This window comes from Etheostoma cragini, chromosome 8 (assembly GCF_013103735.1).
Source record: "Etheostoma cragini isolate CJK2018 chromosome 8, CSU_Ecrag_1.0, whole genome shotgun sequence".
Taxonomy (NCBI): Eukaryota; Metazoa; Chordata; class Actinopteri; order Perciformes; family Percidae; genus Etheostoma; species Etheostoma cragini.
Window position 1 is genome coordinate 21,438,092 of NC_048414.1, and position 27,806 is coordinate 21,465,897.

General features: G+C 41.6%; 1 protein-coding gene across 1 annotated transcript; it reads left to right on the forward strand.

Moving 5' to 3' along the window:
• The first annotated feature begins 1,264 nt into the window (after positions 1 to 1,264).
• On the forward strand, positions 1,265 to 26,207 carry n4bp1 (nedd4 binding protein 1). Its single transcript, XM_034878144.1, has 12 exons — positions 1,265 to 1,576; positions 4,689 to 4,916; positions 6,714 to 6,887; positions 8,679 to 9,202; positions 10,969 to 11,323; positions 12,119 to 12,442; positions 13,493 to 13,728; positions 18,849 to 18,979; positions 19,821 to 19,917; positions 21,997 to 22,104; positions 24,145 to 24,246; positions 25,349 to 26,207. Exons 1-12 carry the CDS (start codon positions 1,265 to 1,267, stop codon positions 25,722 to 25,724), a joined length of 2,967 nt encoding a protein of 988 aa, XP_034734035.1. The 3' UTR covers positions 25,725 to 26,207.
• The last annotated feature ends 1,599 nt before the right edge of the window (positions 26,208 to 27,806 follow it).

A 27,806-nucleotide genomic window follows, 5' to 3' on the forward strand; every position in this document is an offset into this window, starting at 1 on the left:
GACCATGCCAGCAATCGGAGTTGTGTCCCTCATGGTGTTAAGACATGTCCAGGTATCCCTCACATCTCCCCTGGCGAAACTCTCCTCTACTTTGTTCTTGTTAAGCTTGGCGAACTTGATCTTATGCTTTAGCAATTTTTTTGGAGCTCTTGGACACGTTTGTCTCCTTAAATAAAAGCTATTTTCTACCATATTACACAGTGTTTAAGGTCTTTTGTAATCCAAGGCTTTTTATTACCAAAGAGCTTGACTTGTCTAGCACTGAGTTGTTGATTTGTTGAGCAGATGGACTCTTTAAGTGTGTTCAAATTGCCAGTAGAAGTTTGGGATTCAGTATCCCAAACTTGGATGGGATGTTTTTTGTCGGAATCTTCAGTGTTTTTTATTTTTTATTTATTTCTGTCTGTATTTAGACAGAAGGCTAGTAATATAGCATTATGATCGGAACAAGGGCAGGACAGGGCTGAGACTCATACCTGGAATGTTTCAAAAAAAAAGGTGATATATGTCATAAAGCTTTAATAAAAAATATATATGTATTATATATGTATAATTTATTTACTTATCTATTTTTTTTTCAAATAAGATTACAATGAACATCTTTTTGTTTAATGATGCCGAACTGTTTAAAAATTGTATAACCTGTTTGTAACATTCGCAAAATAGTTTAGTTAGTTTTATCAAGAATTAGCCTGTGCCTAGGTTATTTCCTTACGTCCGTCCGTCCGTCTCTGCTCATTGGGAATGATTGAGATTTCTCTTGGTACAGCTACCAGAAGACTTACAACTTTCAGACAGGTTGCTCACGTTACATCTACGTCTTCAAGCTCAGTTGGAGGCTGCAGTAACGCTCAGCCATCACCGGAAAAGTGCTTCTATTTTCCTTCACTGGTCTCCGTCGAGAACATAGACTACAGTCTTTGGACCAGAGCACCGGGATCTGATGGTCCATTTCTTTAACTGTCTACGAGAGCAACGGGATCTGTTGGTCCATTTCTTTAACTGTCTATGAGATAAGCACGCTTAAGCGTCGTGTTTTGATGACGTCATCACGGGACTTTCCGGATACGTCACTCGGGGCTTCCGAGTTATCAAAGCTAGCTCTACCTCTGTGTTCATGACGATTGACACTGTAACAGTCGCCTCGTTGCTCTGGAGTAAACACCAAAAGAGACCATGAAGACGCCAAAGGCTCCTAACAACACCGAAGGGTTTGAATATTGAGACGACGTTGTTTGGAGCGACGGTCGGACTGAGAAGCGGGATGTCAACAACGCGGCCTCTCCTCGGAATGAGACGAGTCACCGAGCTCGCGTGCCCCGAGCAGCCGACCAGTAGGCTCCCTGCGTCAGGCGGGAAGCAGCAGCCAGACACCCCTACCGTGGACGAGTTTACAGTGTTAGAGGAGAAAGAAGATGAGCTGAAATGTGCCAAGCCTCGAGTGGAGCAGGTTTTTAAAGTGACGTTCACCATTATCGGTCTGTTGGACCACACGGGACAGCCGCACGGTAGCAAAACATCACGGCAGATATGGCTGCAGCTCAGGGGGAACAGAGACGACGTGTCAAAGGCAAAGGTGAGGTCCTGGACTGTTCTGGTCCTGGACACTTGCATTTCCTATCGATACAGTCAACAGTGACAGAGTTTTTTTTTTTTTTTTTATCAAAGGCTAGACCAACTAACCACCCCGTTGGCTCTACCGCTCCTTGTCTTCCTGTTTGTGCCTGTTGAACAGGTGTGTCGGGCAAATGGCTCCGCTGTTTTACTGTATCACACGTCTCCGTAGAATACTATATTACCTTACTTTTATAACGCCATAGCTACTAGAGTTTCCTGGTCTATAAAGTCTGTGACGCAAAGTTCACTTTGTTGAAGTTGTTGTGACCTAGAGATAGTTAAACCATGAACATCTCCCTTCTTAACCACCACATCCGCAGTACAAACGGCGTTTTCATAGACATAATAATTTAGATCAGATGTTCTATGAAAACAGCAGCAGTCATAACGTTCCCAATATATCACCACACTATTGACATTGTGGTATAGTGAACAATGTCATGACTTTTGATTCTGTCATTGTGTTGTCGGCCTGAGAGTTGTCAGCGGCCAACAGTTAACAAAAAGTCACCAAATGACCATGAACGCATCCATACACACGTAGATCTCACCTATATACATACCACTTCAATTTATAGAATAGAATGCCATTATTGTCATTATACACAAGTACACGGTACTTGTGCAACGAGATTAAAGCAATCCCTTTACAGCGTTGACACAACATATGAGAATATAAGATAACAATATAAAATATCAAAAAACAAAGTCAAGATATAAAGTGTAGGTAGTGCAGAGAAAAAAAAAGAGAGGGGTGGGGGGTGCTGGCGCACAGTCCTGAGTCCGGAGAGCAACTGTATACATATATAAATTAGCTTTGAATACACATTGTGTAAACATAGATAAGTGCTAACAATTAATAAATAATATGCCACAGTGAAGAAATGAAATGATTAAGTACCAATATTAAATAAATAAATATTGCAATTTGCATCTGAATTGCGTTTTCACATTATTGTTAGTTTATGTGATTGTACTGTACATTTAAACATATGCATATTTACATGCTGCGTTTGTTTATGTTAAAACAACTCAGACTCCATGTAGTTTACAACAATTTTTTAGTTTATACAATTTTTGAAACAAAACACACTTAAAAATGTATTAACAAATTGGAGGCTAAATCGCAATACAGTGCAATCAAAATTCCACTACATTTAGTCTGAAAAGCAAACATAATGGATCAACAAATCGCAATATATTGGGTTAGGCTTAGGTGTCTTTCTATTATAGGTATGATAAATATCAGAAGTTGGGGTTATGTGCAACATATTATATGACTTTACTACTCAATTATAGTAGAATCTCTCTTATTGTTATGATGTACACTAGTTATCAAGGTTAACTAGGGTACTAGTATCAAGGTGGATTAGTTTCACAACCCTTACCTGAAAATAAATAAAAAAAAATAAATAGTTGGTACCTTGGGATGTTCATATGGGAACTTTGTGGTTGCTGAATTAGCTTGCACTAGCATTGTATCTGACATTAAAACACATATGAACTGATGATTACAACAGTTACCTGTCATGTATCTTTCATGCAATATTGCTTTTGCCTTTTTCTTCATTTGTTCAATCAAATCATTATAAAATAAATTGCATTGCAGTTGTAATTGATTTCCAGAGAACCATCTCGAGTTGCTTCAAATGCTCTTTGGAACTTCCTCCTCTACTTTGCTTCAGAACCATCAAAACTGACATTCAAAGTTATGTTACAACGGGGCAGCACTCTTAACAACATAATGCCCCGCATGACTAAATCACATCATCTGACACAAACGTCCACTCAGAACACAAGCAAACGATTTAAAAGGCACCTGGTTCTGTGACGCATTTAGACATTAGACATGCAAACTAGCTGTTAGCATCTGTAGAATTTATTTATTCCTGTGTGATTTCCCATACAAGAGCATCTGACACACTTCTGCATCTTGAGTCATGAGTCTCTCTTTAGTACAACCAGCTGTTCCAAGCTCTGTCAGTCAACCAAAAATGTGTTGTGGGAAGGGTAATTTTACTTTCAGTCTGCTCAGGTCATGAAGATGATGACGAAGGAGTCATAGATGGCTCCCTGCAGAACAGACTATGTCGGCGCTTCCTCTAGGTTGGGAAATCACTGCCGTTATTCCCATAACAACCTTTCTTGTAATTTAGTTTCACAAGTTTTCATTTAACTTAACCTCTAGAAAAAAGCAGTACATGATTGTACATAAGTATTCCTGATGGTTAATTTGGCTTTAAACAATTTGCCACCGTTTTAAAGCTGCTTCTGGCTGTTTTTGGCTGGCTGTATTTAGTTTAATTGAAGAACAATTTGATATCTAGCAGCCAAGTGTTTGCTTCTTATATCTGAATATTGTCATCTGTCATATTTTGCTTCGTAGTGTATTTTGGCTTAGAGTTTGGTTCCAAAAATGTAAATCAAACTAAAAGTTTGATTTCTAGTTGTAATACCAGCAGCTACAACACCTCAGTCCATGTGGTTAATGCGGCGGGTCATACCATCCAACCAATTCTACTGGTTGTTTGAGCCACATCCAAATATTTGTGATCTGGTTCTGGCTCTTTCTCATGTCTTTCTTTTTGTCCCTCTGCGTCATTGTTGAGTCATTTTACAATCTCAGTATTTTTCTTACACTAATGCTAGAGAAATGTGACACAGTAGCTATGAGGAAGTCACCGCACCCACCTGCAGCTGATTCATCCTACATTTCCCATAGCCAGGAGATTCCCTGAATCACTGGAAAGTGTGTAGTTTCAGCACGTGTGTGTGTGTGTGTGTGTGTGTGTGTGTGTGTGTGTGTGTGTGTGTGTGTGTGTGTGTGTGTGTGTGTGTGTGTGTGTGTGTGTGTGTGTGTGTGTGTGTGTGTGTGTGTGTGTGTGTGTGTGTGTGTGTGTGTGTCACATATACACTTTAAGTAGCATGTCACTAATATTTTTGTACCTTAGATCTTTTGTAGTTTTTATTTGAGGCATTTTTTTTTTTATTTTTTTGTCAAGCTTCAGAAGCACCGTCCTCTAGGACAAGTACAGTCCTGTAACAGTTTTTTTCTTCATCTTGTCGTGCAGGAATATGTCCGAGGACTCTGTGACCCGGAGCTGCAGAAAGAAGAGAGGTACCCAGTGGACATGCACTGTATCTTTGCTGGTGCCCGGGGCCTCTTCCTGGACAGGCTCATACGGGACACAAGTGCTGAAGTTGTGGTGCCTGAGCCGGGCCGCCTGCGGTTGTTGGGCCGGGCCGAACCCGTAGTGATGGCCCAGAGCAGAGTTCAGCAATTTGTAGCGCTATTCCAGGTGGGGTTACTCATTCAATTCATTTCAAATGACTTTATTTATCCCCTGGGGGCAAGTTGAAAGCACGAGGACTAGTTCTGACAAGTAGAAAAAATAGAATAAATACACACAATGCCAGATACCATTTAAAGTGACGCATGTCCAGTTTTATATTAAAATGATTGTCCACATTCCGTCACATTGTCCGACAACAGTGTTGGGAAAGGGAGGAGGAAGATGTAATAAATGATATCTGATCACACACGTTATTCTACCATACATAAGTTTAGGACGGCTACTCACTGGATACGCGTCACATGAGCGTGTCAGCTGCGTGGCGTGTCCGTTTCTATGTTAACAGGTTAGAGCTTACACACTGCCTGAGTGACAGATGTTTACATGTAATTTTGACACAAATACAAATTAAATAATTATATGTTGATGTTTGAAAGTCTCTAGGTTTTTGACATCAGTGCAAATATACAGTATTGACATGGTTTTATTTCAGTTAGCTTAATAGCTGTTTTATGGAAAGTTCCCAATGCCTATCCCTATTGTGATGGCAAAATTACATAGACAGTGATTTCAAACATAGGCAATGACTGTTTATCTGTGTTTATTCATTTCTTACTCATTCGTAAAAGTAAAATCTTTCTGTTAAGTTAAACCTCCACAATATGCCTCTAAACATGTGTCCCCTACTTCACACTCGCCCCATAAACAACTTGTCTGCTTCCTACGGACACCTCCTGTTTTAGGGCCCTCAGTCTCCAGGGACAGCTGAGAAGTGCAACTCTGTTTATCACCGGAATAAACAAATGGCAAACAGATGCAAGGCGCCTGAGAGATAGGCAAAAGGTCAGGTTGCCCAGTTTCTAGGTTAGAAACGGAACTAATCTTAGGTGATTAGTCTCTGCACTCCTAAGGTAGAATGACGGCGACAGCCATCTGACGCGTTAACCAGATGTACAGGGACAGCAACTGGCACCAGGGAGTCTGAAGAATAAGATGAAGTGTTTTGTTTAGGATCAAAGTGTTTTTCCAAACATGACAGGGCTTTTCTGTTGGGGCAGACGAGGATATAAGGGGTTGTCTATTGGTACGCAGACACCAGAATTGTGGGGTCACCTTGTTACTCTGTTGCATTGTGAACTGCTATTCTCGTCATTTTTGTTTTGTTGTTCTCTCGAGAAAATAATTAAACTCTTTCACCGAATATCTGAACTTTTAATCCAGTCTCTAGCCTGTCTTTATTTTGTTTCACCAAGGTCTTTTCTTCAACACAAATTCCTCCCTCGCTAAACAGAAACTTCCATCACACTATGTATGGTGAAGGGTATGTGATGATGATGATGTGGGGGGGGGGGGGGGGGGGGGGGGGGGGGGGGGGGGGGGGGGGGGGGGGGGGGGGGGGGGGGGCTATGTTAATTCCAAAGGCCAAGGGAACTTTATCAGGATGCATAGTATCCTGGATCCATGAAATAACTGACCTTTTAAAAATAAAAATGTGCCTGCCTCTATGGGAATTTAACAAAGGGGTGTGTATACCTATGCCCCGTGTATTTGTGTGTAGGACAGAAAAATTCACGCAGCTGACACACAACAGCAAAACGCCACTCTCGTGCGACGCAGCCAGTGTGTAGCCGGCCTAAGTCTAAAAAATGGAGGAACCTGAGAGCTTTAGTGGAGGACTGTTCTGCCACCTTCACTTTTCTCCACATCTGTAATATGTATTTTGCCAGTAAGTCCTGTAGTTGGAGAAGGCTTTACAGCACTTTTCTTAATCCCATTGAAAATCTGTGTGTTTGATGTATCCAGGAAAAGCGAAGTCTACCGAGCGACCGAGAGCTGGCAGTGAAACGAGCGTTCAAGTCCTTTGTGGAGGAAAGGGATGATAAGTACACCATGGAGCTTCTTTTGCTGCCCAGTGCCCTGAAGGAAGAGTTACTGGCGCTGGCTCATAGCCCCACTACCACAAACACAGCGTACCTGGTTAGTGTGTGTCCTTTTTAATATAATTCATTACTACAGAATAACCACTTTGTTGAGCTGAAACTTGAATTCCCTAGGGTGCCTTTGCGGCAAAGTTAGAAAGACAGTAAAATGTCTCTACTGTGTTGTTGGGATCATGACCTCATCCAGTGTTTCCTACACATAGACTCATTTGTGGCGGTGCACCACTAAATCAACACCGGCCGACATACAATGCGTTTCGTTGGTTTTATTGCTATTTAAAACACTCATTTGCATTTCCTTTCCCTGTTCTCCTCCCTCTGTCACTCTACACATACATACACAGCCCAAGCACACAGCGGCTGTCTCCATGAAAATAGTGTTGGCAACTTAGCAACTTTGTTGCTAGATTTAGTGACTTTTCAGACCCCCTTAGCAACTTTTTTTCACAAAAGCAACTAGCGACGTTCGTGGTTTTTCCTCCCCCTGCCAAGACAGTCTCCTCTCTCTGGATCTGTTTTGTGAAGAGCAGCCCCCCGTGTGCGTAGGCAGGTAGAAAGGGGAGAAGGGACAGGGGCCGGGGGCCGGTGTACGTAAGACAGACAGCGGGACGCAATGGGAGAAAGACGCAGCTAAGCTGGCCCGGCTGTGGGCAAGTCAGCCTTCATTGAGAATTCTTTACCCCTCACTTTGTAGAACTTTTTTTTTTTTTTTTCTCTCTATCTGCCTTGCTGACACAGCCACTAAGCTTTATGCAGATGTTTGCATAATTACGTCAGAAATATGCAAATGAGCGTAGGACGTCACATGTGGGATAGCATTCTGGACCGACAGTTTTTGCAGTTATAAGAAGGCATGTTTATGGTTTTGTTGTTGTTTTGGTATCCGCTTAAACAAAATGGGAAAGCAGTGTGATCACAGATAATGTAGACTTTGAAAAATAAAGAAAATAGGTAGGCCTATGCTGTTTTTTACAGGCCTGCCCACATGTTTATTCTGTCTAAGGATGCTGCCTGGTTGTCTTTAACTGTGGGACACCTTTTTATAGTAATCCCAGAAAGACAGGTTGTTACCCTCCCTAGTCTGCCAAAAACTCCAAGAACTAAAAGGAACAATAAATGGAGCTTGAGATATGTATCTTTGACAGCTGACATGGTTTTTATGTTTTAGCATTTCATTATGTTTTAGCCTAATCTCACGGTCAATAAACATGTACACACAAAATATCCCAGGGTGTATGAACATAAGACCCTCCAATAAGAATGTTGAGTATCTGGGGTGGATCCCTAGCCATGCTTCTTTCAGTTTGTTTTTTTGTAATTCTTTTGGCTTTTTTTAGCCTTTAGTTGATGGGACAGCTTAGTGAAAAAGAGGAGAGAAAGGGGGAAGACATGCAGGAAATAGTCACAAGTCGGATCCGAACCCTGGACCTCTGCATCGAGGCATAAACCCGCTGAACCAGCCCGGCCACCCCTTTTACATTGTTAAAGTTTCAACCCCCGTTTAATGTAAATTCAATCACAGAAAAAGATTTTTAGACAAACGTTTATAAAAGCTTCTTTATGTTACTTTCAAAGTGTTGTTTCTTATTTTGCGGAGCTTTTAAAACCGCAGTAAAGCTTAACAAGTCAGAGAAGGCAAGATGTGTGACACAAACTCTGCTTTTTGGTAAAGAGAACCATGTAGGGCAAATGTTTGAGGGAACAGTTTACTGGTTTGTATTCTTGTGTCTTTTTTTTATTGTATTTTACTTTAGTTTGACTTAAAGTACTTACCTACTTACTGTACCTTCTAAACCACGCTGAAGTGACGTTGTGTTTCCTCTACCAGGTTCAGCTCAACCAGACGCTGCATCTCAGCATGGCCGAGGTGGACCAGGACCGCTCTCAGAGCAGCACCCCTGTGACAGAACTCTCCAACCGCATCCTGGGCACCAGCTTTGAGGAGAAAGGGACCGCAGCAGCATCGATTGGCGGAGGTGGTAAAACAGGCGGAGCGATAGGCTTCGGTCCGGAGGCCGTCCTGCTCAACGGCACGCGGCCCTCGCACAAGCGGCGCTCGTCCGAGAGCGAGACTCGCGACACAAAGAGACAGTACTCTCTGGAGCGGAGGGACGAGTCGCCGGAGAGGGCGAGAGAGAGGGAGCGACAGAGAGACAGAGAAGGCCGGGGGGGCGGTAGCAGCTGTAGATCCAAAACCCCCTCTGCCTCATCATCCCTCTCCTCCTCCTCCTCCTCCTCGGGAAAAGCAAACACAGTAGTCGGTGCAATCATGTTTGACTCCAGTGAACTCTCAGATGACGGGGAGGCGGTAAGCCCCGAAACCAACCTCCGCTGCTTGGTCAATTTCTTCAGGTAAAGGTCCTAATAGTTGGAAATGTTTTCAGAATCAGAAACACGTTATTAATCCCCGAAGGGAAATTCTGGGAATGAAGGGAATGAATCACTACGTAAGAGCTATTAGGGGAATTAGTTGCTTACGATTTAAGTCAGTACTAAAACAATGCTTAACCCTTGTATGGTATTCTGGTGAAATTGCCCCAGTTCAAATTTGTAAAAATTGTAAAAAATGTTCTACCTAAAAATCAAGGGCCTTATTTTATATACCTTATTTTCTGTGATAAACATGTATTCCTAACTCAATTAAGAAATGTAGTCAGAATTATTCTGGATATGACCACTTATGTTTTTCCATAGTGGATTTTTAACATGAATGATAACTTGATAAATGATAATGATAACTAAGACAAAAAATGAATCACATTTCCATTTTTAAATGTGGTCTAGTAGGGACTGATTACATTCCCTAAACATATGTTATCTCAATTGTTTGAAATTGAGATAAAGACAATATTTGTTAATAGATTATGAAGTACATTTTTATTTTAGAATTGTTTTTAAAACCCCATGTAAGCCACAGTCAGTTTGACCCGAGGGAGACGAGAGGGTCCCAAAAGTGAAGACAATGCAAGGGTTAAACCACATCTGTACGCGGAAAGACTGAACAGGGAGGGTAAAAATCAGCAGTCCTCTTTCTGTGCAAAAACACATTGTAATGTTCAACTGAAGCTAATAAGAGGCTTCAAGAGACTGAGTTCATATCAAGTCGTCTTATGTTGTTTTTGTAGTGTGACGTTTCCTCGTGTTTCTTTGCTGAGCAACAGTGGTGGGATAGTGAAATACTAATAAGACTCTAACCTTGGTAAATACTCACCTGGTTGGTCAAACTCACGCTTTTTAAACCTCATGTTGGCATTGGTTTTGCACAAAATAAGGTCCATGAAACTGTGAAAGGGGGGGCTTTCACACCTGTCTCATATAGCTGGGTGGAATCGCGCTAGAGTTCGTTTTTTTCCACTTGTTCATTTGGCCAGGTGTGAATGCGGCGATCAGACTCGGATGCACACCAAAAGCGGACCATGCGAGTGTACTGAGACCACCTCGATACGGTTGTGTCTGTACGCTTTTCATTGAAGTCTGGAGCGGTTTGTTTGAGGTGAGAAAGTGATCCCACCTCAAACAGCCAGGTGTGCTTTGCATTCGGCGATGCGGAAGAGCAGCAAACTGTAGCAGCTTGCAACGTTTCTCTTAGAGAAAAGAACCGCGGTCAAGCTCGCCATCGCTCGCATTTCCGTGGTCCAACCAGCCGCCGCTATAGTTGGAGACAGATGCCAGCAGAGCAGAGCGGCGTCTCTGTGAGCAGTGATGTTGGTCGCGAAACGACGACACAACAGTCCACAACACAGGACCTTCTACCTGCATTTACTTTCTTTCTCCAGCCCCAGACAAATATGTGACTAATTAACGGGAGTCAACGTTCGTGCGTGGTTTGTAATGGAACGTTTTGGGACGCTTGGGGGGAAATCGAGTTTACAAACTCATCAACTGATTTGGATCATATCAAATGAACTATAGGTGTAAAAACGCCCATACATTGGAATTGTGTTAGGAGATATTCCTTCAAAACCAGTGTGTGGAACATACGCACCAGTAAACTTGTACATATGGTGAGGGAATGTGAGGAGTGTTTTAAGAAAAAATAACTACAGGAACCTATCCTTTAACTTGGCCCCATCTCTCTTTCTGCCAAATTAAACAATGTTGAAACCCATTTTCTTTAGAACCATGGGTTACCAGCAGGAAGTGGTGGAGCGTGTCGTCAAGAAGACGGGACACACAGAAGATACCTTCCTCATTCTGGAAAAAATCGTTGAGGAAACCAAGCGTGGCGAAGAGGGGCCAAAAGGAGGGGGAAAAGAAAGACAATTGAACTCTGTGCGTCCCCCAGACACTCCCTCGTCGTCGTCCTCCTCGTCCACGGTCTCTCGGCCCAGAGAGAAGGAGCCCGAGCTGAGCCGGGTGCTGGTAGACCCGGCCAGGTCCAAGGAGAACATTAAGCCCAATCAGCACGGAGGCAGTAGCAACGGTCTGGGGCACCGGAGGCAGTGCAGCAGCAGCGAGACCAGCACGCAGCAGGTACGTACACCCCTTCTCAGTTCAACATTGTTATTCATTTGATAAAGCACCCAGATATATTCTCAGCCCTTGGACGGCGAGATAAGGGAAAGGCCATATCACCGATTTTATCATCCTGGCTTAAGTTTGAAGGTTTTAAATCCCAGAGCAATACAGATGTAGGCCATACACCCCTTACCCCTGGATCAAAATATCACACGAACGTGCAGAACCTAGGGGAAGGGGGAAGGGGTAAGATAGAGAAATGAGATTCAGCCCAAGTTGCTTCTTTGCGCGATACGTTGCAGCTAATATAACACAAGGTACTTGAATATCTTTTAACTTCATCTTACCACTGACATCCACATTTAATTTATTGCCCCACATCATATTTACATCTCTAAGTATCTTAACTCTCATGACTCATTTAAGTTTTCTTTAAAACGGCCTTTTTCCCCATTTTATGTTCTATCCTGAACTCTTATCTGTTCATCTCAAATCCTGTCCAACAATTTGCTTCCTGTCTTATGACTCAGCGTTATTCTTGTTATCACACCAGATACTGTCACCTCATTTACTTGCTCATCAAGTTGCTTTCAAATGTATCGAACTTCAATGGTAGCAGATATCGTCGATATGACTTGATGATTATGACGAGACATGTATGCCATAAAGATGATAAAAATACAATTTTCAGTTGATGACGTTGACTGAATGTTTTTTTTTCATATGCTTAAGCAAATATATTTAAATGGTATTAACTGTATGTTAACATTTGGCCAATAAATAAAGAAATCCTATGAAATCTCATTTTAGGCCATCACTATCAAGAGGAGCTCTAGTGCTCACGGGGGAGCAGGAAACTACGAGGTCATTACCATTGACGATGACGACGATGTCCTCCCCACGATGAAAACAGCGGACAGTAGGACATCCCGGATGATGACAGTGCCACACCTGGACACCCAGTCAGGATCCCGAACAGACTACCTTGCGCGTGGAGGGGGACAGCGGGACTACTTGTCTCGGGGTGGGACTCAGACCCTGGGAGGATCCGTGAAGGTTGAGACCGTGACAGCGCTGCGCAGCACGCCTCAATGGCTGACCGCCACCGCCACGTCCTTAGCTCCGACCCCCAGTGTAGGTATTACCTTAACCCTCCACTCAGAAATGGGTTTTGTCTTTTGTTACCTCTCTATGTTTGACATCAACTGTGGAGAAGACATATTAATGTGCTGAAGTAGGAGATTTCTTGTAAAACTTATTGTTTTATTTAATATTTGCATATTCATTGAGTTTGGATTTTCAAATGAGCGGGGAGTGGATGTAGTTTTGAGAATTTATTAAAAGAAACATAACATTTTTATTTTTTAACGCATCAAACGCAATATTATTCCAAGCAGAGTGACCGTTAATATTTTTAAAAATATGTCTGGAGGGGATCTGTAATATATTGGGTTAAAGGGGTAGTTTCCAATGTGCCTGCTTGACTGGAATTTTTTTGAGGAATACAGGAAAAGTCAGGGAATTTAACAAAGCATTAGTCAGATAGAGACTTCCCAATGAGTCAGTTTTAACCTTCATTCCTACTGATGAATCATTTCAGGTCGTTGACTAGATGCTTAAAAAGTTTAACTTATGGATGAATTATGAAACAAAATCAAAAAGAAAATCATTTCTGGACGTCAAGTAGATGCTTAAAAAAAGTTGTACTTATAAATGAATAATAATAGATAATAATAATAATAATAATAAAAAAACTGGAAAATCTTGGGAAAAAAAGAGCTTAGCTAATGGATGGCACAAAAATGTGTCAAAGGAATCCCACTATTAATCCATGGATTTCTCATGACTTGTCATGAATGAACCTGACCTGTCATAAAGAGTTGATTTTTTTTTGTTCTATTCTGTTCCATATGGTTTTATGTGGTTGCCCGACCTTGATACTTAAGCTAGACACACATGTGGAGCACTAAAAAGCATCTACTTGTTCATCCATGTATATTTTATGATTATCTTCTTTAAATATTAAGATGTTTTCTCTCACTGTATCACAAAGCTCTTCCCAACACATGTTGCATCACAGAGCTGGGAATGAGGTCTTAAACGTGTGGAGACTTGGAGAGATGGGTCCTGATTCATGTCATGAATCACTTCCTCAAGTTCCTTTTTTTTTGTTCTCCCCCTCAGTCAGCTCAGCCCATCGCCTGGCCGTCGGCCTCTCCCTATCAGACCATCGGCCACACGGGGTTTCATGGGGTCGGAGCCAGGACTCCCCCTGCAAACGACCCCCCAGTGCCCCCGGTGACCGGCTTCGCTCGATTTCATCAGTCGCTGAGGACTCCCTACACTCTGAAGCTGCCAAATGAGCCGGGACGTCAGGAGCTCAGACACATCATCATAGATGGCAGCAACGTGGCGATGGCGTGAGTCTGCACTACACACACACACGCACGCACGCGCGCGCAAGCAAATATGTACAATTGAAACCAGAAGTTTACATAAAAAAGACACACATGCTTTTTTCTTCACTGTCTGACATTAAATCACTTTACTTGGTGTATCTCCGTTAGGATTACCAAAATTATATAAATGCATAAATGTGTGTCCTAGACGTGGCATACCAATAATAAACTTCTCCTGTGGCAGACAAATCAGATCCTTGGATTCCATTATGCAGAAATATGGCTTCAACCAAAGAAATCCTCCAGATTTTACAGCTAAGAACTGAGCATACAGGGTTTTTATTTCCTCGCCAACATGCAGATAACTTCTTTATGATTTGAGAGACTCGACAGCTCAGAGAGAGCAAAGTGCTCTGTTGTCCTGGAGTTTGAGTTAGTTTGAGTTAGTTTGAGTTAGTTTGAGTTAGTTCGAGTTAGTTTGAGTGCCTGCAGTGCACAAAATCTCAGTTCAGCTCAGAGAGTATTGGTTTAGCTTCTAGTACTTGTAGACTAAAAGCCGTGGGATAGGGTGCAGCGCAGGTATACTGGACGTCATGATTGCTTCTGGAATTGGGTGCGCTTTGAAAGGCCAGCTGCAACAAGGTCAAAGTTGACATAATTTGAACTTTTGAGCTAAGCTCCCACCTGTCTCATAGTGAATCAATAGAACAGCCAGCACAAGAATACCAAGGATTTACCAAGGATAATGTGTAGGAGGCTTTAACTTGTTTAAAAAGCAGGATCAGAACCAGGATGCTTATGGAATTCAACATTCTTTCAAAAGGAACACACCTGTCTACTGCCAAATCTCTGGTTTGGTGTCAATATTTGTTATCAAATTATTATTTTTTGGGGTATTTTAGGCTTTTATTGTCTAGGACAGCTGAAGTCATTAAAGCAGAGATAGATGGGGAGTGACATGCAGCAAAGGGCCACAGGTCGGAGTCCAACCAGGAGTCCCGCCTCCCCACGCTGAGATCATGCTGCTGACAAGTGGCTAGAGGGTTCACTCCTCGTTACGCTGAGGAACCGAGAGTGATCATCCGGTGTCTTTGGTAGAGAGAGAAGAGGAAAACAAACAAGCAGGCAATTGGAAATTATCGCTCCCGGAAAAAGTATCTACCACATTATGTATCATGCGTCTAATGATTCATTGACAATCCCGACAGGCCTATATTTATATGGGCATGCGCTGTACCAAGTGAGCTACCCAGGCGCCCGTGTTTGGTATCAATTTGCAAGGCATGATGACCCCTGGACTAGGAATGTCACTGTAGCAATTCTAATTAAAAATGTTGCATTGACAGACCCTAAGACTGGTGTACAGTGGGGTTTACTTAACCCTTGTGTTGTCTTCCCCTCGACCATGAAAGTTTTTGTTTTTCTGGGTCAAAAATAATTCAAATTTGTCTTTGTTCATTTCTTTTTTATTGATGCTTTTATCCCTTTTTTCAATGTTCTTTTGTCACTTTTCCCATGTTATACATATATATATATATATCACTTTCTGCTTTTCCCCCATGTTTTTTAACATTTTTTTCAACGTTCTTTTTTTTCTTTATTCAAATGCTATGCTATTGAATTTAACACCCAAATAAATTTAAACTAGTGAACTGATCATTTGTTTTCCTTGTGTGGAGCGTTGCAGGGTACCTCCACGTTATTTCTTTTGACAATTTGGTTTAACAAAAATCCAAATTTCTGATATAGAAACTTTTAAAACGGGTCAAATTTGACCCGAGGACAACAGGAGGATTAATCACCAGGCTTTAACCAATACAATGGCCTCGTTGTGTCTGGGATGATTACAGTTTTTAAAAGATGTTATTTGAGTTCCTGAGAATATTATAAAGACAAAAATACCAGGTAAAAGGGTCTAAACGTGCATCAGTAAATGTCAGAGCACATTACTATCGCTTCCTGCTCACATGGAGCCTTTCTTACTGGTATAAGTGAAAAAACTAGTGATGATAATTCTATTACCACACCTCTGGTATATGCACCATGTTTTTTTCCTTTTACACATGAAGCCATCACCCTTCCCATCAACATCGCCATCATTTTCAGTTAATGTCTCATACACACACACACACACACACACACACACACACATATACATACACCTACTCTGTCACACTCTCAATCTTCAAAAATTCAACTACCTGTGTTAAGTGCGTAGGTCGCAGCTTCAACTCTTATTGTGTAGGTGCACCAAAACGTAACCCACACGTACACACAGTGGTGTTACTCATCACCTTTGTGTGTGTGTGAGCCCGGCAGAGCGAAAGCAGTTGTAGCACGATTCATTAGTGGGGGTGCACTACGGGGGTGTTTTGGGGAAGAAAGGCCTTTTCTCGTAAAAATTTGTGTCTCTAGTTTCTGTTTTTAGCCAGTTATTGTGCAACAAAGGAAGCATAGAGATTTGTTTTGTTTCTTCCTCACTTTCTGATGTGTCGTCACAGTCTTCATCCCGGGTGAACTAGTCTTTCCTTCTCATTTTTGCAACCACTTGCTTTCACGTTTTGTGTCACACATCTGACTCAACATCTGTTGAACAGGATGAACAAAAAGATGTCATCATTATTGTTTTTATGAGAGAATGCAAAGTGAGACAACGAGTTATACTTTACTTCTGATAGCCTGTTAAAACCACAGTACTCAAGACCGCAAAATGTGCAAAATCTAAATTGTCCTGGTTCTTTTCATCCAGTTAGTTGTAGTGTTCTCTTTTCTTTTTGTTTTGATTATTTTGATTAACAACAGAAGGCCACAACTGCTTCAAATTGATGATGACGTCCCTAGTGCCGGCTTGAAAGAGGCTATTAGCTTATCAGAATGAGATGTTTTCACTTGTCACGTTACACCAAGGTTTCCATAGCAATTTTACTGCGTGCATAAACTCTTCCGGCGGTGAAGTCCATCACTTTCTCTTTCAGCAATCGGTGGAACTTCCCCTGAGTTTGCATTGTAGCTCTGACCACAAGGGGTGTGTCTGTGTCTGTGTGTGTGTGTGTGTGTGTGTGTGTGTGTGTGTGTGTGTGTGTGTGTGTGTGTGTGTGTGTGTGTGTGTGTGTGTGTGTGTGTGTGTGTGTGTGTGTGTGTGTGTGTGTGTGTGTGTGTGTGTGTGTGTGTTTGTGCGTGTGTGTGTGTGAGCGCAGAGCGCATGGCATTACAAACACAGACATACAGACAACAAGTTTGTAATAAGTTACATGTGCTAGGACAGTAGGACAATGGGAAATGGATCAGGGTTTTGTCCTCAGGGGTAACACGTCACCATCGGTATCACTGTTTGGGCCAGGGGTTTTTATTTACTTATTTTGGGCCGGATCTACGTCACTTTGCTGGAGACCTGCTAAATATTTGTATAAAAAGCAGCCACACAGACGGTGAGCTGTGCGTCTGTTCTTCACCACCGATCATGTGTGGCCAGATTGACGATGAAGATAGTAACCCGGTGCACAGGGAAGTTACCAGTAGAGACAGAAATGCATGTGACAAGAAAAAAAAAAAGAGAATAGAATAGGGAAAAAGTGAATAGAAACATTTATAAGGCATCGTAAGTCTCGTCAGTCTCACTCATCAGTCTTGGGTTGTGACAGCCATGTTTTTCTGCTGCTAAATGGTTACAAAACTCTTCATGCTCGGTAACTGCAATTTCAAATTTGGCACAAAGTCAAACTTTTTTCCTGAAAACAATCTTGTTGACAAACCGATTTCCCCCAGCATAGAAAAGTGTATGTCTGCTCTATTGATTTATTAGGTGATGATCAATGTTTTTGAAGCGTAGTAACGAGGCAGAATTTCCTTTAACACACACACACACACACACAGACACACACACAAACACACACGTGAGACCATCAAATCAAGAATACTCGGATCATTCTAGTGTTTTGAGTGGTGTTTGCAGCCAGCTTCCTGCTCGGTGAGACTGGCTGCTCTCAGGGAGTTTCTCACGTTCGTTGTTTGTGTTGTTTTGTGGTTTTCTATTTGTTGTATTACAGCTGTCTGACGTGCGTGTATAGACTTTGCACGTCACCTCCAACAATCCGGGTCAGCTGATTGTGGGTGTGGGGCTGTGTGTGTTTGTGTGTGTGTGTGTGTGTGTGTGTTTGTTTGGGTGGGTGGTTGGGTGTGCTATTTTGTATGGAGTACTACTAAAATAACTGCCTGGTTTGCATTCCACTTCATTCAAGGACCTGTAATCAACATGAGACTTTATCACAAATGCCCATACAACACTATCAGTTAGATTTATATCAACAAAAAACTAAAATATGAGTTGACATTTTTAGTACTGAGCTCTTCCAGACATTTCATCACTTATTTTTATTAAAAATACTAAATATAAAGTGGCAATTCCAAAATAACTGCTTAAAGATCCCATGGCATGAAAATGTTTTTTTTATAACATCAATATGATTTCCCCCAGCCTGCCCCAGTGGCTAGAAATGGTGATAGGTGTACACCGAGCCCTGGGTATCCTGCTGTGCCCTTGAGAAAATGAAAGCTCAGATGGGGCGATGTGGAATCTTGCCCCCTATGACCTCATAAGGGGTTACCTTCCCTTTCTCTGCTTTACCCGCCCAGAGAATTTGGCCCACCCTTGAGAGAGAGTGACATCATGGCTTGGTCAAGGCCCCACCCCCAGCCTCCACCTTGCACCCCCCCCCCTCCCCCCCACACACACACACACACACACACACACACACACACACACACACACACAAAAAGCTACAGACCTGGGCTGAATTTTGGGAAAGATACATCCGATATGGTATAAAAGCATCCTAAGAGCACCATGTCATGGGACCTTTTTAAAGTGTAATGTGTATCAATATCTCCATATAAATTATATTGGACCGCTGATCATTGAAGCGACACATTGGTCCAGATCTATGTATGGTTACACCCCTAGTGCCTAGCCCAGCTTTAATATACAGCCTCGTTTCTGCTTACTGATAAACCTTTTACCATGCCCTATCACTGGAGACGCTGCTCATTGGTCATGGACCTCTGTGGTTCAGACATGGCAAACTGATTTATCCTCCTGCTCCTTGATCTCACTGTGTCCCTCTTCTTTCCTCCCCATCTTTCAGTCACGGTCTGCATCGGTTCTTCTCCTGTCGAGGAATAGCGCTGGCTGTGGAGACGTTTTGGAGGCGGGGCCACAGGGAGATCACCGTATTTGTCCCCCAGTGGCGTCAGAAGAGAGACCGACTCACAACAGGTACTCGTGTGAGCACATGTACACAGCGCAGTCAAGTAATTGAACAGGGATATGTTTCTCATTATTTTGGTTATTTGCTCTCTCACTGTATTTCTAATAAATGAGTGATTAGCAGGTTAAAATGTGGACTTTCAGCTTTAAAGCTCCAATGTTTAGGGATTTCTCCCATCTAGTGTTGAGATCATATATCGAAATCAACTCCTGTGCCATGCAGTTCATTGTACGTATTACAGCTACGGAAGCCTTCACGCTTCAAAAAGCCAATCTCTTGCTCTTTTCAATGTCCTTTTTTTCTTTTTCTGGGCAAAGAAGAAGACTCCTGTTCCTGAAATTTGGATTTTGAATACGTGTTGTCCTCCATGTTTCCTTCTTTGAACTTGCTGGGGCCGGGAAGGGACGAGACCCATGAGCAGATTAGCAGCACATGAGAGTTTGTCTTGTTACAGCGGAATATGCGAAAGGCGGAGGAGTACGTCCTGTATGTCCTTCACCGGCTAACGTATTTCAAGATGGCGCATGAATATGGAGCGTCTATCCCAGTTAATGCAAATGGAAGTGTAACATTTCAAGCCAAAAGGAGTACTTGGAATTGATGGCGGTGGTAAATATTCATGAAAAAGGACAAGTTTGGGAACGGGCAACACTGATTTTGATAATGAACAACTAAACACGTCACACAGTGGACCTTTCAGGGTTATAAAAAGGTTAAAGACCTTTTTATAGAAATGTTCAGTTACAGAGCCAAGTGTTGCAGTATCCAGTTATAAATTATTATTATAATAATAATAATGATGAATTTTTCAAACAATCTGAACAACAGGTGTGTTATTTTTTATTGCAGAGCAACATTTTTTAAACCAGCTAGAAGACCTGAGACTGCTCTCCTTCACTCCCTCCAGAGAGGTGTGTGGCCAGAGGATATCGTCACATGACGACAGGTACACACACACACACACACACACACAAAGTCTTAAACTTTATCAGATATCTTTGAGGAGAGAGTCCACCAATCTTGAATTCTATATTTCTTGTGAAAATCACGCAGACAGAGTTGTTTTGACACAAAATATTGACTTGTAGAGCAGTGGGGGAACTCTGTTGTCTCTGCGCATTTCAGTTCCATTACCAACTTTTCTCCTCCAACGCAAATATCTTAACATTTCAGACAGTCTCACCGCTCCCATCTCCAGCTCCAGTCATCTGTATTTTCATAAAAGAGATGAGAAAGCTCATTAAAGCCATATTTACATACGTATTGTTTTAGAGGAGGGAAAATAATGAACAGTGCAACATTACAATGTCAATTACAACAAGACATCTTTCTATTAACCCCACGCCACCCACAACGTACCCTTGTGTCGAGAAGAGGAGGACAGATAAAGAAACAAATCAAAAAATGACTCACGATGGAAAATAGTGCAATCATTGTGCTTTACAATCCTTAGCCGTTTTTAAGAGGGAAGTGTGGTAGGTCTTTGAAAGTAAGCTGATAAAGGGTCCCTACAAGTTTTCTGGTTGACGTTTTGTTTTTTAAGCTGGGTTTTGAGACATAAGCAATAGGGTTGGGATGAATAATTGATTCTTTTGATGCATTTTGTTTTTTTAATTTTTTTTCTACTTGTTGATTTTTATCTAAAAGTTACTTTCTCAAGACAAGTAAAGATCAGAAAACAGAGTGAATGAAATGGATCGAAAAATGGATAACAACTTAGTTTAGACAGGTGCAGAAAAAAAACACACAAAAATGGCCAAAAGGATAAATAAAGAGCTTTGTATAGATACACACACATGATCTGAAAAGACATACATAAAATAATTCAACAAAAAACACATAAATCATCTACATTATCACATTACATCTGACTACCTCATGTTTCATGTTCTAAGAAGCCAATTCTCCTTTAGACATGACGGAGCCTCTGACATGGAAGATTACTGGAAGGGAAGGTGACTTCCTCAAGTATCTTTAAGACCTAAGAATGGAATGACTACAAAATAAAAACCTTGGTAGAAAGAGTTTTTTTCAATAAAACTTGTGTGACATATACTGTATATGGCAAACTCTAACAAACTCTTGCACACACACACACTTGCACTGTCAAAACTTTATATTTTTTAAATCACGCATGTAAATGTATAAAGAAAAGTTGTTGCATCGAGATACATCGACAGTCGGTTTAGAATGAAATCGTTGGCCTCTGAATCAAAATCAAATCATGAGGTGCCCAGAGATTCCCACCCCTAACACGCAAACTCAGTGCACACAAGTGTGTTTAGCTCCCGTAGGAGAACCGATCTCTGTTTACACTAACACGCCCAAAGCGCCTATCTTATCAACGTTCTCGTATACTGGGCATGTGTGTGCCGGGCAAATAGGAGGCAGCATGTATACCCGTTGCTGGTAGTTGCCCTGGTAACGTTAGTCTCATAGAGCGAGACCCAATCAGACAGCGAAACGTTGGCCTCGGTGTGGCCAAAGGTCTCCACCTGCAGCCGTTGAGACTGCAACACAACCCCGCAGATTCCAAACTAAAACGGGGTCAGAAGTGATTCCAAATGTCTCCGTTTTAGAGGCTCCGATACGCTAGAACAGTGTGAATGCAGCATAAGATATAAGGTTTTTAAACCAAAATGTAAATGTAGCCTTACTAGAGGACAGCTTCAATAGATGTGATTTCTAGAAAAAAGTGTTCTATATAAGAGGACAAATACTGCAATTACTGCTCTGTTTTGGTGTTTAGGCCAGATGTAGTGAGTTTTGAAAGCCACATCTCTCAGCAACCTGAAATTGACCCACATTGGTTCTCACAGATAGATCAGATTATTTGTGTTTGTGGTTAGTAAAAATGAATTGACGTATAAACTCGGCATTCAAGGTGTTCCTGCGCCAGTGGATTCCCCCCTGTGAGCTGCAGCGGCCCAGCTGGGAACCAGCTTCTGATCTTTAAACGCAGGGAAAGTCCACAGCGTCTAATACATATATTTTCTCTCTCTCTTTCTCTCTCTCTCTGTGTTAGGTTCCTGCTCCACCTAGCCGAAAAAACGGGTGGGATTATTGTAACCAACGACAACCTGCGGGACTTTGTCAGTACCTCGGACACCTGGCGCAGGATCATTCAAGAGAGGTGATTGTGTGTGACGTATACACAGCTCAGTCAGTCACTCACTTATACCGTTGTGTTCAGAACAATAGCAGTGTGTTTAAAAAAAAAAAAAAAAAAAAAAAAAAAGTGATTAATGCTCAAAATCCTTAGAATAGCTTTTATATTATTCCATAATAGCAATGCATTGGGAACACTGCACATTCAATTCCAAATCAAAACCAGCCAAAATTGATCAAGTTTGTGTTCTACCTTTACAGAAAGTGAAGAAAAAGTAAAATTAGGCTGCTCAAAAAAATAGCAGTATTTGCATTTTTCTTTACAAACTCAAACATTTACTGTATGAACTGGAAAATGTCTCAAGGGTTTGCTTTATTTTGAATCACTGCACTGACATGTAGTTGCATAACCATTATTTCTGAGAACTGCTTCACATCTGTGTTGCATGGAGTCGACCAACTTTTGGCACCTGGAACAGGTGTTCCAGACCAGGACGGTTGAAATACATTCCACAATTCCTCTGCTTTGCTGGGTTTGGCCTCAGGAACCGCATCTTTATGTCATCCCACTCGTTTTCTATGGGATTGGGGTCTACGCCATAACATCAATCTGGTTCATCTGGAACCAAGACTTTGCTCGCTTACTGGTGTGATTTGGGTCATTGTCTTGTTGAAAGACCCATTTCTAATGCCTTTTCTCTTCAGCATAAAGCAACATGACCTCTTCAAGTATTTTGATGCATTGAAACTGAACCCCTAGACCCCAAAAGAACAATTTTGCTCTCATCAGTCCACAGAACTTTTTGCTTCACATAGCCTTATTCTGATCGGAACAATACTCCCAGGTAACTTTAAGTCTTTGATTTTCCTGGAGCTGATCGTTGGTTCAGTCTTTGCCATTTTGCCTATTATTTGATCCATTCCAATGGTACTTTTTTTCCCACGTTGCTTTTTGCTTTGGATTCCATTTCAAGGCATTTGAAATCATTTTGGCTGAGCAGCCTACAATTTTCTGGACTTCTGTATATGTTTTCCTCTCTCAAATCAACTCTTTAATCAAAGTCTGCTGTTCCTCAGCGCAATGTCTGGAACGACCCAGACAACCTGGATACAACTGAGGAGAGGACAGACAGGAACGTTGTAAACTGCTGCTACTTTACTCAGCATCAGCTAAACATAATTAAGACATTTGTACATTTAACGTCATTTGTGATCAGTAGTGCAACACTGCCACATAGGAAAAATGTAGGTTTCAGAAAAAAAGATTTCCATAAATAATATTAAACTACATAAAACACAGGGAAAACTAAACGACTTCACTAATGCAAGACACATAACGCATGACAGATAATGCTATATTTTTTAAGGAATGCAACAACAAAATAACGTTATGAGAAGTTTACAACAAATAGCAGTGTGACAGATGGGAGCTTGTGGACTGTCACTCAAGTGTGTATTTCAGTGTGAAATGCACTATGACCAGCATCCACCATGTCTGCTTCCTTCCTTCCTTCCTTAAATATGGACCGTAACTGACACCTGTTTCTTCACAGAATCAATCACCTCAGTAATTGAACACAACACTGCTATTATTTTGAAAACGCTCCTTTCAATTACAGATTCAGTTCCACAGAATGAGCAGCATGCATGTCATGACTGTTGGGTCTGTTGGTTTTCTATGACTCTACAACACTTACTAGAAAATGATTTTCATATAGAAATATCACTTCTACCAAAAAATTATGATTTATGAGATGAGCGACGGCTATTATTTTGAACACAGCTGTATGTTCCATTATCCAACATGATGGTTGAAAGTTCCATGGAGGCAGACTAATTACAACTCTAATTTTTTGCTGGTTTTCTCTCATGAGAATGGTAATAGAGCTGGGACAATTGGACAATTAACTTAATCTGGTCATAGACAGACAGGAGTTCAGATTAAGAAAACCCAACGTCTCTCATCCTGTTTCCTTATTATCTAAAGCCAACATTTGTATTGGGGGGTCGGGATATTATACTTATAGTAACATTATAGTGACATTGCTTTCCTTTTCACTATTAGGTTGCTTCAGTTTACATTTGTGGAAGACCACTTCATGATTCCTGATGACCCTCTGGGCAAAAACGGACCTCATCTAGACCTCTTCCTGCGTAAAGACAACAGGTTTGTTTTGCCTGCAGATACGGTGACTTAATAAATTATGAGCTATTGTTGGCGCTTGTGCTCAATTAAAATCTATTTATATAGCAGTATACACACAACCAGCAGGGATCCGAAGCGCTTTACATCAAGGACCAAGAATAAAACCGCTTACACCGGGGTCTGGGTCAATCCCTGATTCTGATTGCCACCATGGTAAAACCCTCAGCCATATCCAGGCGCACGCGTAGGACAGTAGTGCAACGTACATGTTGCAGCGTGTTTGTTGCGCCATCCTGTGGTGTTAAGAGAATTACACACACTGTTAGTAATGGCCGATTCACTTTTCCTTTTCCTTTGAATGTAGGACAGTCACTTCCAACAATAAACAGTAAGAGTCTCCGCAAATCCTTTAGTTGGCGTCCTATACATAGATATGTCTGGTAACACTTTTTATGCACACCCTGCAGCCAATCAAAATCGAGTATTTACCCGGAGAATGGTATAATCTGTATTAAAAGCCATTCTAAATGAAGACATTTTGAGTTTAGATTTAACCCTTGTGTTGTCTTCCCATGAAAATTGAAAATCAACACTTTTGGTGACGCTTTTTATCAATGTTTTTAACTTTTTCTTACGTTTTTGTCCCTTTTTTCAACATTTTTGACACTTTTTTCAATGTTTGTCACCTAACTAGTATTAACTTACACTAACTCATTAACTTTAGTTTTACAGTTATTTTCGGATGTATGGTCAATAAACCTCATTTATAAGAAAGGAAACCTGATGTTTGAGTTAGAAAAGCAGAAACTAGGAACTATTTAGACTAAAATTAAAGGAATGTATATTGATGTCAGCTTTTACTCAGTACTATTTCAAAACCACTTTAAAATTGAATGAGACACCCCAAAATGAGTGAAAGTAGAGATTTGTACTTGCCAAAGAGCATTGTGGGGAATCAATCATGTTATTCTGGAGAATTAAAAAGAACATCGATGTAGGAAAAGGGGTAAATTTGACCCAAGGACAACATGAGGGTTAAAAAACGCTATTTCATTAAAAGTCCAAATGTTGCGGTACTTGGCTGACCGTTTCACACCGTCTCCACTCTATCTGTTCCTCTCAGGATGGCTCCAGCCACTCCCCCCCCTCTGAGGCCCCCAGACCTCCGGCCGTCCTCCCAGCAGCAGCAGCCTGTTTACGTCCAGGCCCTCCATTCAGCTCCCCGGACCCCCGGGCCCACGCCCCGGCCCCCTACCTCCTTGATGCCCCACTCCACTGTGCACTGGCCCCACTCGGGTCCACCCGATTGGCACCCGCCCCGCCGTTCCCCTTCCCCCTCGCCCTCAACCCCTCCCCAGCGGTCGCCGGGGGAAACGGCAGAGCTGAAGAGAAAGCTGTACGACATCTTCCCCGACCAGAAGCAACGGATCGACCGCATCCTCAGCGACAACCCGTACATGAGAGACCTGAACGCGCTGTCGGGCCTGCTGCTGGGCTAGACAACAGTCAGCAGACACGCGGTGCATATGCAACAATAGACATGTCACGCATCCAAATAATTTATTTGACCATTTCTTCCAGCCTGGAGGGCGTGGAAAGCTCGGTTTTGATTTGAATATAATTTATACTCGAAGACTGATCATCAAACTAGCTGCTACTGGCAAGAAGTATTTTTTTAATGATTTTTTTTCCCTCTCCCTCCACTATTGCTCCGAAATCGATTTAAGGTGAACAACTCCGGTGTCTACAGAACCAAAATGTTAACAAATTGCCATATATGTCAAGCAGCAAAGTCTGTATTGTTCAGATGGTCCTACATCACTGCAGATCCTCGACAACAATCCAGATGTTCCTTGAATGTGGGAGAACATAGTTTGGAGCGACAACAGTGAACATTTCCCGTTGGTGACACATGGTGCCGCTCCGAGTTTACCATCACACTCTTAACACTCAACACACAAGCTCTGAGCTTGTTATCGATATCATTTTTAATGTATATCATTAGTAATACACTTGTTCTGTTCTGTAAGAGTGAATTCCTGGGTCCGCAGTGCCACGTTATTGAACTCAGTGTCAGTTAGCAGTTTCAGCAGTTTGGAGTCATCAACAGGAGTACCTCTGGGTTTGTTCCTTGGCAGTTTACTTTGAGGAAATATGATGAGATCGCTAGCTTTAGCATCATAAGCTTTAGCATCATTGCTATTAATGACCATTAGAAATCCTCCAAATCCATATGTGCATAGTAGAGTTGCAGGTAAACTAGATGCGCAGTTATAACTGAGTAGTTTTCAAATGACTTCAGACATGTCAGTCATCCTTATTAAAGCAGTGCTGTTAATCTCTCACTTTAAAATCTTACATGTAAATCTCGGTCTTTACTCCAGAAATGATTGCCTGTCTGGATCCAAAGTTTTTTAACTGACAAACGCTTTTTTTTTAAAGGAGCATTCTTTTTCAGTCCGAAATCTTTGTGCTTTAAAATGTCATTGTTTGACATATAAGCTCAATAATCAGAAGGAAATGATGGTGTCTTTGAATTCCATCACTTCTCTGTGATCATATTCTCCGGTAGCTCGTTGCTTCTCGAGCCTGTCGTACTTCAACGGATCTCTGCGAAGCTACAGGAGAACCCGGGTGCTGAAACTGAATTTGCTGCTCTGATGCTGGATATCTGATTGAGACGAGGATTTGAAGTTTGGTTGAATCTGTTCCCACATCGGTTGTTCCTGTTGGATACACCGTTACCTGCGTTTCCAGGAGGATGCAGTCACTAGTTCTACATCTGCATTTTGTTTTAAGATGCTTTGAAATATCCGCCTCCATGTTTCGGCGATGCATACGTCTTTCCACTACACTACTAGAGTTTGGATTCATCCTGTCTTGATAGAGTTAAATGACCGGCATTTACGTTTTAAATTACAATCAGTACGTTTGTTCACCGGAAGAACATTTTGCAAAGATGACAGATATACCTAAGTTGCATTTGTAATTAGTGTTTAATAGCTGAATTTATCAATGCACTGAAGGTATCGAGGGTGTAGTGTGTGTAAAACAAGGTTTCACTGATGAATTGTCAGGAAGCTTTTTTTTCTTCTTTTTTACCCTCCTACACCCGGAGAATGTGGGCCGCAGCTTGCATATTTGACGTGCATCTGAGTTTTGTGATATAGAAACACTTTATCTCCTTGGAAGAAACAAAAAAAATTCTCTGCACAAAAACTTTACAAGGGGTCAAAATCATTTTGTTCGTACGTTGCTATGTTGTTGTAAGGGTTGCTGAAGGATTTCCACTTTTGTTGTATTATAATTCTTTTGTGTATCGATTGCTTTTTTTGTAAATACAAGCATTTTGGCTACGGTGCACATATGGTTTCATGTATGTGGAAAAACGTAATAAATGCAGCAGTCCCCATACAACTTTGTTTTGCATGACTGTACAGTGCTTAGTGTTTATTCACATTTTGCATTTCTTTACTTTTGAGTTTTAGTTTGCTGCCGGGGTTACTGGAGAACCGTGTGTGGAATCCTGTCTCTTACCCTAATCCATAAGACTAGTCCTAATTATAATGATCATTTAGACT

Coding starts and splice junctions, on each gene's coding strand:
- n4bp1 (XM_034878144.1), top strand. CDS start 1,265: ATGTCAACAACGCGGCCTCTCCTCGGAATGAGACGAGTCACCGAGCTC. Junction 6,888..8,678: donor CCACAAACACAGCGTACCTG/GTTAGTGTGTGT, acceptor TTCCTCTACCAG/GTTCAGCTCAACCAGACGCT. Junction 11,324..12,118: donor GCGAGACCAGCACGCAGCAG/GTACGTACACCC, acceptor ATCTCATTTTAG/GCCATCACTATCAAGAGGAG.